Here is a 14256-nt window from a genome sequence, read left to right on the forward strand (position 1 = left end):
CAGAACATTAATACCATAAGAATATTATTAAAAAAAAAAAAAAACCTAAAAAAAATCTTTACTAAAAATGTAAGTAAAATTATCAATCGGGTTATTCTAAACTAAATAGAAAATTTACGTGTAAAGGGAAGTTTTTTTTTTCTTTTTTTTTTTTAAAAAGCCATAAAAACCATGAATTTGGAATTTACATTTATTTGTAGAACCTTTTAGAACCTTCACCTTGTGACCTCTCTTTCTATAAGAGATTTTCAGAATATCTGGACTTCTAGAAATTTTGATTGCAAAAGAAAATCAAATAAATATTGCAGAAAAAAAAAGTAAAATACTTTATTAAAGCAAAATAATACATCAGTGCGATTGACCGCTTAAAAGAAATCTCCCATCAGAATCCGTCCTGATAAACCTGGGACATTACTCATAGATCCAGGCACCGTGGGCTCGCTCCTTCTAACATCTTTTATAATTACCAGGACCCCTCTGTGCTGTAGCTTCACAGGCTGTTACACTGTCTCCCCGTCCTGCACGTTCTCTCCCTTAGCACTTCCCCCTCCCTGTGCCTGATGTAATCTCACATAGCGGGGAAGTGCTCCTACACAGTGTAACAGCTTGGGATGCTACAGCACTGAGGGGCTCTGGTAACACCTCCAAATGGCCCATTAGCATAATTTTAAAAGTTGATTTTAGAAGGAAGGATTTTAGAAACAAATATAAGATTACTGTGTAATGTCCCTGCTTTATCAGGATGGATTTTCATGGTAGTTTTCCTTAAAGATCTAAAATGTAAACTACACCTTATACTTTTATGTTATATTTTTGGGGGGAGGGATCGGCGCTTCATTCTATAAAAATGAAGAAGATGGTTACATAAAAACAGCACAGAAAACACTTGTAGCGCCATCTCCAGGGACGTCATGTTCTGGACCCTTGGTGCTAGGTCCATCTGCAGCTGTACAGGTCCTAGCGTCCAATATGGCCGTGCATTAGGTGTAAGGCTGCCGGACCCCCTGCGGCCCCCGCACTATATACATTGTAGCACATCTATTAAGATCCACATATTTATACCCTGAATTACGGTCATTTTATTTCATTTTTATTATTTTTTTTTTTATTCTTTCTTTTATGTTTTATACCTGAAGAACATCTATTATGCACTTTATATTCTGCAGATTTGGCTTCCGGAAAGTTATTTACAGCAAGAAATTAATTTACAGTTCGCTAAAGCCGCACATAGACGGGATGAGGGAGGGTGGTCCTCACACGTACCCTCTCGCCTCTATGGCTTTTATATCCTACGTGACTCCATACTACTTGCATTTGTTTATTTTGTTCTGTTTTTATCTTTATACTCCAGTCACATCCAAAGCTGCATCACAATCCATCCTGATAACCCAGGGACATTACTCAGAGATCCAGGCACCGGGACCGTGGTGATCTCCTTATATCTGTTATCTATGGTCTCTACCCTTTTAAAATCAATTACCCTCCAGAGCCACATGGGCTCTAGAGGGTGTTACCAGAACCTCTCCGTGCTGTAACTTCACAGGCTGTTACATTGTACAGTAGCACTTCCCCTTACTACTGTGTAAGATTATATCAGGCAGAGGGAGGTGAGGGTTGAGAAAGCAGAGGAGAGTGGGAGACAGTGTAACAGCCTGTGAAGCGGAGGCACGGAGGGGTTCTGGTAACGCCACCATAGCCAATCAGGCTCATTAACATAATTTTAAAAGTTGATTTTAGAAGGAAGGCAGCCACGGATGACAAATCTAGATCCAGGCACCAGGACTGTGGTACTTTCTTATGAGTAATGTCCCTGGTTTATCAGGATGGATTCTGATTTGGTTTTAAAACTTTGATTTATCTGAATTGGTTTCCCGCTGTGTCTCCCACAATACATTAACATTAGAAAGTTCGCAGAATCTCGTATGTTTCTTCTTTGAACGTGACCAGAGTAGAACGTTTTATAACTTATAATCAATATAGTTTTTTTTGCAAAAATTTTCATAAATTTAACAAAAATTTTTCATGAATGGGTTTCCACTATGTCATGTGACCGTATACGGATCCAGCTCTTCTATAACCTGGGATGTATTGACTTTTTTTGTTTGTTGTAAAATTAATTTAACAACTTTATTTAATAATGTAAAAAAAAAAAGTTTTTTTTTTTTCTTGAAATCTCCGTCTTCAGTCGTTAGCGCAGCGGCTGCATCTGCAGCGCGTCGTACGTGTCCCTCTGGGCTCCGCTTAATCCCTGAAGGTAAAAAGTATAAAAAAAAATTGATATAATTTTGTATCCTAAAAAAAGATTTTAGATTTTTTTTTTTTTGTAGAAAATGAAAACATCTTCAAAAGGAAAGCAGACGGAATTTATAAGTAAAGAAATTGGTCGCTGTTCACACAACGATACAAGAATTGGAAATATTGGATGTTACCTGATAGACCACGTCCTGCCCCTTCCCTTTTCTTCTCGGTTGCTGGAAAGAGAAAAAAAAAAACACAAAACATTCCCTTAAGTTGTTACATTGTAAATATGTCGACCAGATCCGCCCCCTGTAATGTATCCGATACCGGAATCTTCCCTGGTTATGGAATGTTGGGCAAAGTATCCGGATCGGATCATCAGGTTAATCCCAATTAAACTTTTTACATTTGTTTTTCATAAATCAATTGTACAAATGACGACAAGAAACTTATGTTACGTGTTATTCCATAACTTATTCATCAATCTCCTTTCCACTTAAAGGGAACCTGTCACCAGGGACCTCATTTTCACTAAAGACAGGTTGCAGAAGCCCTTCACACCAGCAGTGCAAATCTGCCTGTGCCTTTTATAAGCATTTGCATTACAATATACTGTAATTGCATGTTATAACTTACCTCTCATCCTGACAAAATCCTGGGGTAGTCCCAGGGGTTGGGCTTTGGTTCAGATGCATTTCAAAAAACATAATTTGCCTTGTGTGTTGCAGACTCCTCTGCTCTCAGCCTTTGTGCTCCTGTATTGCTCCTCCCACCTGCTCCTTCTCAGAGGTCACAGCCTGGTGTGATGACATTGGTAGGGGAGGGAGGAGCTGTACAGGAGCACAAAGGTGGAGGAATCTGCAGCACAGACAAGTCTCTACTAAATTCCCTCTTGCTATTACATTGACAGAGGCTCAGTGAGGCGTCACAAGACACAGTCTATGGGGAGGGGAGGGGGAGCTGTGAGTCCCAGCATCTCAGTCTCCTCCCAAATGTCACATAACGACCAGTAATGGTATTGAGCGCTGGAATACCGATCCCTACAAAGTCGTCTGAAGGCGCCGTCCACTTTGTGTTGTGTCTCGTTTCCTTATTCAGGTCCACAAGATACCAGAGCAGGCGACAAAATCTGAGAGTGGCCCCCGGATTCCATATTCCTGATATTTTGAGTTAAAAGATATTGGTCATGTGACCACCGATGACGATCCACCAGCACAGTGCCCCTGCTGTTACACAGGTAGGTCACCAGATGATTTGTATGGCCACTTATCCCCACTGATAACTTTATAGAATTTTGAGGTAAGTCGGCATAACTAGGTGGTCACAAGGACCATCCAATGGATATATAAGGGGGGGTGTGTATATTTTGGATGCCACCCTTGCCCCGTGCTCATGATGAGCGAACCCAAAAGTTGGGGTGCAGCCGCCTGATCAGGACACAGACATTACTAGTTGCTTGTGTCAATTTACCGGATTTGTCCAGGTCAGACGGTCGAAGCCAAACCCAAGCGTTGCGTCCGCTCATCTCTAGCGCTCAGTCCACATCCCGGCCTCCCCCGCTCCGGCGGCTTCTGATTATTATTGTTCGGTTCCTCTTCTTTGTCGCGTCTTTCTCCTCTTCTTCCCCTGATACTTGTACATCGCAATAAACATCTTTCCTCAGCGTCTCGGTGTCAGTGAGATATAGAGCGCACTCTGCCGTCCCGCTCAGCGCAGCCTCAGATTATAGATATATACTAGAAAACCATCCGACATGATCAAAATAAATGGCTGAGCCCCCGGGGGCCCCATCGCCGGCCCATCGCTCCCCACGTTAAGAGCCCGACATCAGACAACGGCCATTATTCATTCTGAGAGGCTTCAGAGGGAAAGTATCAAGAAATAGAACTTTAAGAGATGATTGTTCTAAACGTTTCGTCTTCATCCGTCTCCTCATTGTCTGAACAAAGAACACAAATCTCTAGGAGATGTTATAATGTAACAGTCTGACTACAGAGACCCAGAGCCGATGCCATATGGCCAGGAAATGTAGGCGCTCTGCTTCAAGGTCATGTGAGAAGGTCAGGGGTCAGCATGGGCGCTCTGACCTCTCTGTGACTACACCCCCCATACACAGTGAGCTGCCATGTCCTGTGTGTCCTGACACCTTTCTATCATAGCCAGCAGTGGTCAGGGGTCAGCATGGGCGCTCTGACCCCTCTGTGACTACACCCCCCATACACAGCGGGCTGCCATGTCCTGTGTCCTGACACCTTTCTATCATAGCCAGCAGTGGTCAGGGGTCAGCATGGGTGCTCTGACCCCTCTGTGACTACACCCCTCATACACAGCGAGCTGCCATGTCCTGTGTGTCCTGACACCTTTCTATCATAGCAAGCAGTGGTCAGGGGTCAGCATGGGCGCTCTGACCCCTCTGTGACTACACCCTCCATACATAGCGAGCTGCCATGTCCTGTGTCCTGACACCTTTCTATCATAGCCAGCAGTGGTCAGGGGTCAGCATGGGCGCTCTGACCCCTCTGTGACTACATCCCCCATACACAGTGAGCTGCCATGTCCTGTGTGTCCTGACACCTTTCTATCATAGCCAGCAGTGGTCAGGGGTCAGCATGGGCGCTCTGACCCCTCTGTGACTAGACCCCCCCATACACAGTGAGCTGCCATGTCCTGTGTGTCCTGACACCTTTCTATCATAGCCAGCGGTGGTCAGGGGTCAGCATGGGCGCTCTGACCCCTCTGTGACTACACCCCCCATACACAGCAAGCTGCCATGTCCTGTGTGTCCTGACACCTTTCTATCATAGCCAGCAGTGGTCAGGGGTCAGCATGGGCGCTCTGACCCCTCTGTGACTACACCCCCCATACACAGCGAGCTGCCATGTCCTTGTGTCCTGACACCTTTCTATCATAGCCAGCAGTGGTCAGGGGTCAGCATGGGCGCTCTGACCTCTCTGTGACTACACCCCCCATACACAGCAAGCTGCCATGTCCTGTGTGTCCTGACACCTTTCTATCATAGCCAGCAGTGGTCAGGGGTCAGCATGGGTGCTCTGACCCCTCTGTGACTACACCCCCCATACACAGCAAGCTGCCATGTCCTGTGTGTCCTGACACCTTTCTATCATAGCCAGCAGTGGTCAGGGGTCAGCATGGGCGCTCTGACCCCTCTGTGACTACACCCCCCATACACAGTGAGCTGCCATGTCCTGTGTGTCCTGACACCTTTCTATCATAGCCAGCAGTGGTCAGGGGTCAGCATGGGTGCTCTGACCCCTCTGTGACTACACCCCCCATACACAGCGAGCTGCCATGTCCTGTGTGTCCTGACACCTTTCTATCATAGCCAGCAGTGGTCAGGGGTCAGCATGGGCGCTCTGACCCCTCTGTGACTACACCCCCCATACACAGGGAGCTGCCATGTCCTGTGTGTCCTGACACCTTTCTATCATAGCCAGCAGTGGTCAGGGGTCAGCATGGGCGCTCTGACCCCTCTGTGACTACACCCCCCATACACAGCGAGCTGCCATGTCCTGTGTGTCCTGACAACGTTCTATCATAGCCAGCAGTGGTCAGGGGTCAGCATGGGCGCTCTGACCCCTCTGTGACTACACCCCGTCATACACAGCGAGCTGCCATGTCCTGTGTGTCCTGACACCTTTCTATCATAGCCAGCAGTGGTCAGGGGTCAGCATGGGCGCTCTGACCCCTCTGTGACTACACCCCCCATACACAGCGAGCTGCCATGTCCTGTGTGTCCTGACACCTTTCTATCATAGCCAGCAGTGGTCAGGGGTCAGCATGGGCGCTCTGACCCCTCTGTGACTACACCCCCCATACACAGCGAGCTGCCATGTCCTGTGTGTCCTGACACCTTTCTATCATAGCCAGCAGTGGTCAGGGGTCAGCATGGGTGCTCTGACCTCTCTGTGACTACACCCCCCATACACAGCGAGCTGCCATGTCCTGTGTGTCCTGACACCTTTCTATCATAGCCAGCAGTGGTCAGGGGTCAGCATGGGCGCTCTGACTCCTCTGTGACTACACCCCCATACACAGCGAGCTGCCATGTCCTGTGTGTCCTGACACCTTTCTATCATAGCCAGCAGTGGTCAGGGGTCAGCATGGATACATATTATAGATACTGCAGATGTTACAGAGACTCAGATGTGATGGATATTGTAGATAAATATATATACACAGATATTAGGTAATGGATTGTGTCGGATTCCGCTCTGTACATGTCGTTCCCGTTGCTTTCTGTTACAATGTGTTCTCTCGGTCCTGACTTTCTCGTGTAATTAAGAGTAAACAGCCGACATTCGCTTTTCATTCCGAGACCCGGATTCACTTTAGCAAATACATTACTTTCAATTCCATTCTCCGGTGAAACCTGTGTTATTCCCTCGGGAGATTTTCCTCACCGTTACCTGGGAAAATTACAGGTTGTTTATTACCATGACATTAGCGGAGCCGCGGGTAACACGGATATCACCAGGAATATTCTCCTTACATACCAAAGATTTCTGATTTATTTACAAAAAATTTGTGGAATAAAAATACAAAATTAGATGAAAGTAAATAATATCAGATTTTTGATTTGTAAATTCTTGCATTTTAAATTTGTTTTCAGGTGTAAAAATTAAAAAAATGTAAACCAAAAAAACGAATTGTAAAAAGTTTCTTTTTAGAAATAAAATGTTAAATAAAATAAAGTGTTAATTCCGTTTTTTTTACGACCCCCTTCCATTGGTTCAGTGACTGGGAGGGGCTGACATGAGGGGTGGAGTTTGTGTCTATCGGGGGAGGGCTCCGGTTGCAGAGGAAGACACAGATATCTGATTTTATTACAATAATTGTGTATTTTTTATCATTTACAGACGGTTCCTGCCTCTGTCTGCTCCAGAACCGGGATCAAGTGTAAGTTTGGACTCTTTATCAGCCATGTTCCTACAGACGACTTCCCGTACATGACTTATAGAGGCAGGATAGCGCGAGCCGGTGACGTGAGCCGGGACAGGATCTGCTCCTAGTGGGTTTTTTACTGTGAAATGTGTCGGATCCACGATTGATAAGGCACGAGAGAGAAATAAGCGTCAGACCCGTCCGGCCAAAACAGAGATTTATTGATCCAAAGTTTAGGCCAACCCAATGCGGCTCCTCAGGAGGAATCTCTTTGTTGTGGCTCTAATGACTTGCGGAGGTTTGTGAGATGATTTTTTTTTGTTTTTTTCTTTAAGTTCTTAACACAAAGTATTTTAGAGTGACAAAAATCAGGAAGACGAAGCTCGTGAAAGTCACAGGTACAATAATTGGCTCATCTTGAATCTTGGCTCCTCTATAGACCAAGGAGAGAAGAACAGACAAGACGTAGAGGCCGGTCATGGCCAACACAAAGCTGATGCAATGAGGACATCAGTGAGTGGGAGAATATGAGGACCACCTCGAGGATGACAGTATGAGGACCCTATGGCTATAACTCCAACATGAAGACTATCATAAGACTGAAATCATGGGGGACACTGTGAGGGTGCCATCATAAGACCATCATGAGGCTGACACCTAATGGACATCTGTGACATGGATATCACAAGGACTACCGTAATGCTACCACTACAAGCACAAGGGTTACACTATGAGGACCACTTAGAGCATGAAGGCTCCTTGACATGAACTCTAGAAGAACCTCTATATGGTTGATATCATTGAGACCACTGTGCAACTAGAAGGACCATGGTATGGTTGCCACTAGGAGGATGATCTTGAACATGGCCCTATGGGGACCATTTCGAAGATCACACTATTGGGTGACGCCAAGGACCACAATGAAGAAGCCACCACAAGGACCATGGTATGGTAGCCACTAGGACAGTGATGGCGAACCTTTTAGAGGCCGAGTGCCCAAACTACAACAAAGACCCGCTTATTTATCGCAAAGTGCCAACACAGAAATGTAATTTGTGATTTATACTCCCTTCTCTGTCACAGTTTTCATTGATACCAGCACCGAGGACACCAATAAAGCAGAAAATAGTCCCAGTTACAGCTGTCACTTCAAAATACCTCTGTGCACAGCAAGTCCTGGGCTGTCTGGGACTTCAGGAAGATACCTGGAGTCCTCTCTGGTGATGGCCTGAGTGCCCACAGAAAGGGCTCCGAGTGCCACCTCTGGCACCAGTGCCATAGGTTAGCCATCACTGCACTAGGAGAACCACCTTGAACATGACACTATGGGGCCACAGTGAGGGTGTTGATACCAGGATCTCCATGTGGATGATGCAATGAGGGTGAGGGTGACACTATCAGGACCTCCATGTGGATGACACAAGAACCACATGAAGGAGCCACCACAAGGACCATGCTTTGGTTGCCACTATGTGCACCACCATAGTGTACCCCTAGGATAATTACCTTGCGGATGACTTTATGAAGCTGGTGAGATAAGATGGCCACTGGTGTGTAAGGAAAGGATTTCTGGCAGCATTACTGAGCTGAGTTTCTGGTACAGTGTACATTGTGCTGATTCTGTACACCTCGGACAGATGGTGCAGTATTTTCTCATTTCCTCTGGTGGGATAAAGCAGAGGCTGCTCGTCTTCCGCGTCTCCTTGTGCCCGCTGTGCCATCTGCCGTCTTACTAAACATACTGCACAGCGGAGACCCGGGGCACATAAAGTACCGCAGAGCCGGGAGTGCCGGGCACCGGCCGTACATAACACACTGTGCTTTATGTCCTCGTAATAATAATACACTGTAACGACACAACCTCCAGCGCCAGCCAGCCGCCTGCACAATGTACCGCCATATAACATACTGCGCCCAACATGGCAGCCACAGACCTTCTATATAATATGTCATTTTCTTTTTAGTCATCTCCAAGATCTGTTTTGGTTGTTCCAAAATCTTTACGGATACGAATACGTCTCACAGCTGGAGGTTTGTTACAATAATATCCAGTAGTTTAGACATCGATATCACCGATCTCTTTCCTGCAGATGTAACAGGACAAGTCAAGAGACTTGTCTAAACTGGATACAAATGTAACAAACCAACAACTGAGAGAAGTTTTAGTCTTTAGAACATTTAAGGGTTCTTAGTTCTTATTCACTGACAGCAAGCAGAGATATGTATCCGCGCTGGAGACATATAAAGCTGTCAACTTTTGCTCTTAGAATCTGATGGAAATGTCACCGACCTGCTTGACCCTGATGTCGCTGTAGGGATCGTTCATCTTGTCTTTTTGCAGACCCTGAAATGTTACAGACAAAAATATTCAGTGGGGATCGAAAAATAGGAGACAACTAAACTCTTGTCCAAGGAGAATATGTGCAATATGCTTGGAGAACATCTCACACTGCTGTGCTCTCAGCACTGGGCATCAAAATGCTCTATGTTCTGAGTAGAAGCTGTGCCAGGGCTTCTGGTTTCATACTACAGCAGTCGCTCAGAGCAGTGAGGAGGGGCTGTGGGACAGCACAGTGCAGAGAGCTAAGAGCACAGCAGTGTGAGGACACACCATTTGTGTGCCAGCTTCCCCACTGAAGGAGATGGAACAAGTAGCCCATAAGTCATTAGTTCTGTACATTATCTATATCAGATGATGTTTCCTATGCAGTTGTTGAGCGCCGTATGGAAGTATCACCATAGGCACCGATTGCCGGATGTATTTATGGACGGTGATCCCTGGCAAACACCAGGTACAATATTGAAGCTTCTATCCAGTTATTTTGTTAATGCCGCAGAATATTCTAGATCTTTTGTGATAATTCTGACTATATATAAATATATATCACTCCCATCTTCCACACAATCTCCAAATAACCACAAAGATACTTACATGGTAGATGGAATTATCCGGACTCCTCATCTGCTGCAGGGGAAACCAAAGGTTCATATCAGAAAGGTTGAAGTTACATTTGTAATGATTCTAATAATTATTATTGTTAATATGTATAAGATATCATTTGTATTAACTATTAGAAAAAAATGTAAAAGATATAGTAATGATTAAAGTTAGGCCCTATCCACAGCCCGATCTCTGTCAGCTCCATAGAGATGAATGGAGCAGAACGGTCATGCGAGGCTGATGGTCAGGAGGGGCCGGGATGTCTGCAGTGTAATAATATCACATGTTATGGATGATACATGGTACAGGGTCAGGAGGGGGCGGGATATCTGCAGTGTAATAATATCACATGGTATGGATGATACATGGTACAGGGTTAGGAGGGGCCGGGATGTCTGCAGTGTAATAATATCACATGGTATGGATGATACATGGTACAGGGTCAGGAGGGGATGTCTGCAGTGTAATAATATCACATGTTATGGATGATACATGGTACAGGGTCAGGAGGGGGCAGGATATCTGCAGTGTAATAATATCACATGTTATGGATGATACATGGTACAGGGTCAGGAGGGGCCGGGATGTCTGCAGTGTAATAATATCACATGTTATGGATGATACATGGTACAGGGTCAGGAGGGGCCGGGATGTCTGCAGTGTAATAATATCACATGTTATGGATGATACATGGTGCAGGGTCAGGAGGGGCTGGGATGTCTGCAGTGTAATAATATCACATGTTATGGATGATACATGTTACAGGGTCAGGAAGGTCCGGGATGTCTGCAGTGTAATAATATCACATGTTATGGACGATACATGGTACAGGGTCAGGAGGGGCCGGGATGTCTGCAATGTAATAATATCACATGTTATGGATGATACATGTTACAGGGTCAGGAAGGTCCGGGATGTCTGCAGTGTAATAATAGCACATGTTATGGAGGATACATGGTACAGGGTCAGGAGGGGCCGGGATGTCTGCAGTGTAATAATATCACATGTTATGGATGATACATGGTACAGGGTCAGGAGGGGCCGGGATGTCTCTGCAGTGTAATAATATCACATGTTATGGATGATACATGGTGCAGGATCAGGAGGGGCGGGATGTCTGCAGTGTAATAATATCACATGTTATGGATGATACATGGTACAGGGTCAGGAGGGGCTGGGATGTCTGCAGTGTAATAATATCACATGTTATGGATGATACATGGTGCAGGGTCAGGAGGGGCGGGATGTCTGCAGTGTAATAATATCACATGTTATGGATGATACATGGTACAGGGTCAGGAGGGGCTGGGATGTCTGCAGTGTAACAATAGCACATGTTATGGATGATACATGGTGCAGGGTCAGGAGGGGCGGGATGTCTGCAGTGTAATAATATCACATGTTATGGATGATACATGGTACAGGGTCAGGAGGGGCCGGGATGTCTCTGCAGTGTAATAAGATCACATGTTATGGATGATACATGGTACAGGGTCAGGAGGGACCGGGATATCTGCAGTGTAATATTATCACATGTTATGGATGATACATGGTACAGGGTCAGGAGGGGCCGGGATGTCTGCAGTGTAATAATATCACATGTTATGGATGATACATGGTACAGGGTCAGGAGGGGCTGGGATGTCTGCAGTGTAATAATATCACATGTTATGGATGATACATGGTGCAGGGTCAGGAGGGGCCGGAATGTCAGTAATGTAAAAATATCACATGTTATGGATGATACATGGTACAGGGTCAGGAGGGGCCGGGATGTCTCTGCAGTGTAATAATATCACATGTTATGGATGATACATGGTACAGGGTCAGGAGGGGCCGGGATGTCTGCAGTGTAATAATATCACATGTTATGGATGATACATGGTACAGGGTCAGGAGGGGGCAGGATATCTGCAGTGTAATAATATCACATGTTATGGATGATACATGGTACAGGGTCAGGAGGGGCCGGGATGTCTGCAGTGTAATAATATCACATGTTATGGATGATACATGGTACAGGGTCAGGAGGGGGCAGGATATCTGCAGTGTAATAATATCACATGTTATGGATGATACATGGTACAGGGTCAGGAGGGGCCGGGATGTCTGCAGTGTAATAATATCACATGTTATGGATGATACATGGTACCGGGTCAGGAGGGGCAGGATGTCTGCAGTGTTATAAGATCACATGTTATGGATGATACATGGTACAGGGTCAGGAGGGGCCGGGATGTCTGCAGTGTAATAATATCACATGTTATGGATGATACATGGTGCAGGGTCAGGAGGGGCTGGGATGTCTGCAGTGTAATAATATCACATGTTATGGATGATACATGTTACAGGGTCAGGAAGGTCCGGGATGTCTGCAGTGTAATAATATCACATGTTATGGACGATACATGGTACAGGGTCAGGAGGGGCTGGGATGTCTGCAATGTAATAATATCACATGTTATGGATGATACATGTTACAGGGTCAGGAAGGTCCGAGATGTCTGCAGTGTAATAATAGCACATGTTATGGAGGATACATGGTACAGGGTCAGGAGGGGCCGGGATGTCTGCAGTGTAATAATATCACATGTTATGGATGATACATGGTACAGGGTCAGGAGGGGCCGGGATGTCTCTGCAGTGTAATAATATCACATGTTATGGATGATACATGGTGCAGGATCAGGAGGGGCGGGATGTCTGCAGTGTAATAATATCACATGTTATGGATGATACATGGTACAGGGTCAGGAGGGGCCGGGATGTCTCTGCAGTGTAATAATATCACATGTTATGGATGATACATGGTGCAGGATCAGGAGGGGCGGGATGTCTGCAGTGTAATAATATCACATGTTATGGATGATACATGGTACAGGGTCAGGAGGGGCTGGGATGTCTACAGTGTAATAATATCACATGTTATGGATGATACATGGTACAGGGTCAGGAGGGACCGGGATATCTGCAGTGTAATATTATCACATGTTATGGATGATACATGGTACAGGGTCAGGAGGGGCCGGGATGTCTGCAGTGTAATAATATCACATGTTATGGATGATACATGGTACAGGGTCAGGAGGGGCTGGGATGTCTGCAGTGTAATAATATCACATGTTATGGATGATACATGGTGCAGGGTCAGGAGGGGCCGGAATGTCAGTAATGTAAAAATATCACATGTTATGGATGATACATGGTACAGGGTCAGGAGGGGCCGGGATGTCTCTGCAGTGTAATAATATCACATGTTATGGATGATACATGGTACAGGGTCAGGAGGGGCCGGGATGTCTGCAGTGTAATAATATCACATGTTATGGATGATACATGGTACAGGGTCAGGAGGGTCCGGGATGTCTACAGTGTAATAATATCACATGTTATGAATGATACATGGTACAGGGTCAGGAGGGGCCAGGGATGTCTGCAGTGTAATAATATCACATGTTATGGATGATACATGGTGCAGGGTCAGGAGGGGCAGGATGTCTGCAGTGTTATAAGATCACATGTTATGGATGATACATGGTACAGGGTCAGGAGGGGCCGGGATGTCTGCAGTGTAATAATATCACATGCTATGGATGATAAATGGTACAGGGTCAGGAGGGGCCGGGATGTCTGCAGTGTAATAATATCACATGTTATGGATGATACATGGTACCGGGTCAGGAGGGGCAGGATGTCTGCAGTGTAATAATAGCACATGTTATGGATGATACATGGTACAGGGTCAGGAGGGGCCGGGATGTCTGCAGTGTAATAATATCACATGTTATGGATGATACATGGTGCAGGGTCAGGAGGGGCTGGGATGTCTGCAGTGTAATAATATCACATGTTATGGATGATACATGGTGCAGGGTCAGGAGGGGCGTGATGTCTGCAGTGTAATAATATCACATGTTATGGATGATACATGGTACAGGGTCAGAAGGGGCCGGGATGTCTCTGCAGTGTAATAATATCACATGTTATGGATGACACATGGTACAGGGTCAGGAGGGGCCGGGATGTCTGCAGTGTAATAATATCACATGTTATGGATGATACATGGTACAGGGTCAGGAGGGGCTGGGATGTCTTCAGTGTAATAATATCCCATGTTATGGATGATACATGGTACAGGGTCAGGAGGGGCCGGGATGTCTGCAGTGTAATAATAT

General features: G+C 45.7%; 1 protein-coding gene across 2 annotated transcripts in view; it reads right to left on the bottom strand.

Annotated features, from left to right (window-relative positions):
* Positions 1-208: 208 nt before the first annotated feature.
* The window catches only part of CD247 (CD247 molecule), an 88472-nt gene continuing 74424 nt past the window's right edge, over positions 209-14256 (bottom strand). The window contains exons 6-9 of one of the 2 annotated variants that reach the window (XM_072138898.1): positions 10073-10102; positions 9431-9484; positions 2430-2471; positions 209-2248 (exon numbers count right to left, since the gene is read on the bottom strand). In XM_072138898.1, coding sequence (XP_071994999.1) covers positions 2189-2248; positions 2430-2471; positions 9431-9484; positions 10073-10102 — 186 coding nt within the window. In that variant the 3' untranslated portion in view covers positions 209-2188. Of the gene's footprint in view, positions 2249-2429; positions 2472-9430; positions 9485-10072; positions 10106-14256 lie in introns of both variants that reach the window. The other variant, XM_072138897.1, reaches the window with a different exon arrangement.

The sequence above is a fragment of the Engystomops pustulosus genome, chromosome 2, assembly GCF_040894005.1.
Source record: "Engystomops pustulosus chromosome 2, aEngPut4.maternal, whole genome shotgun sequence".
In the NCBI taxonomy this organism is placed as follows: Eukaryota; Metazoa; Chordata; class Amphibia; order Anura; family Leptodactylidae; genus Engystomops; species Engystomops pustulosus.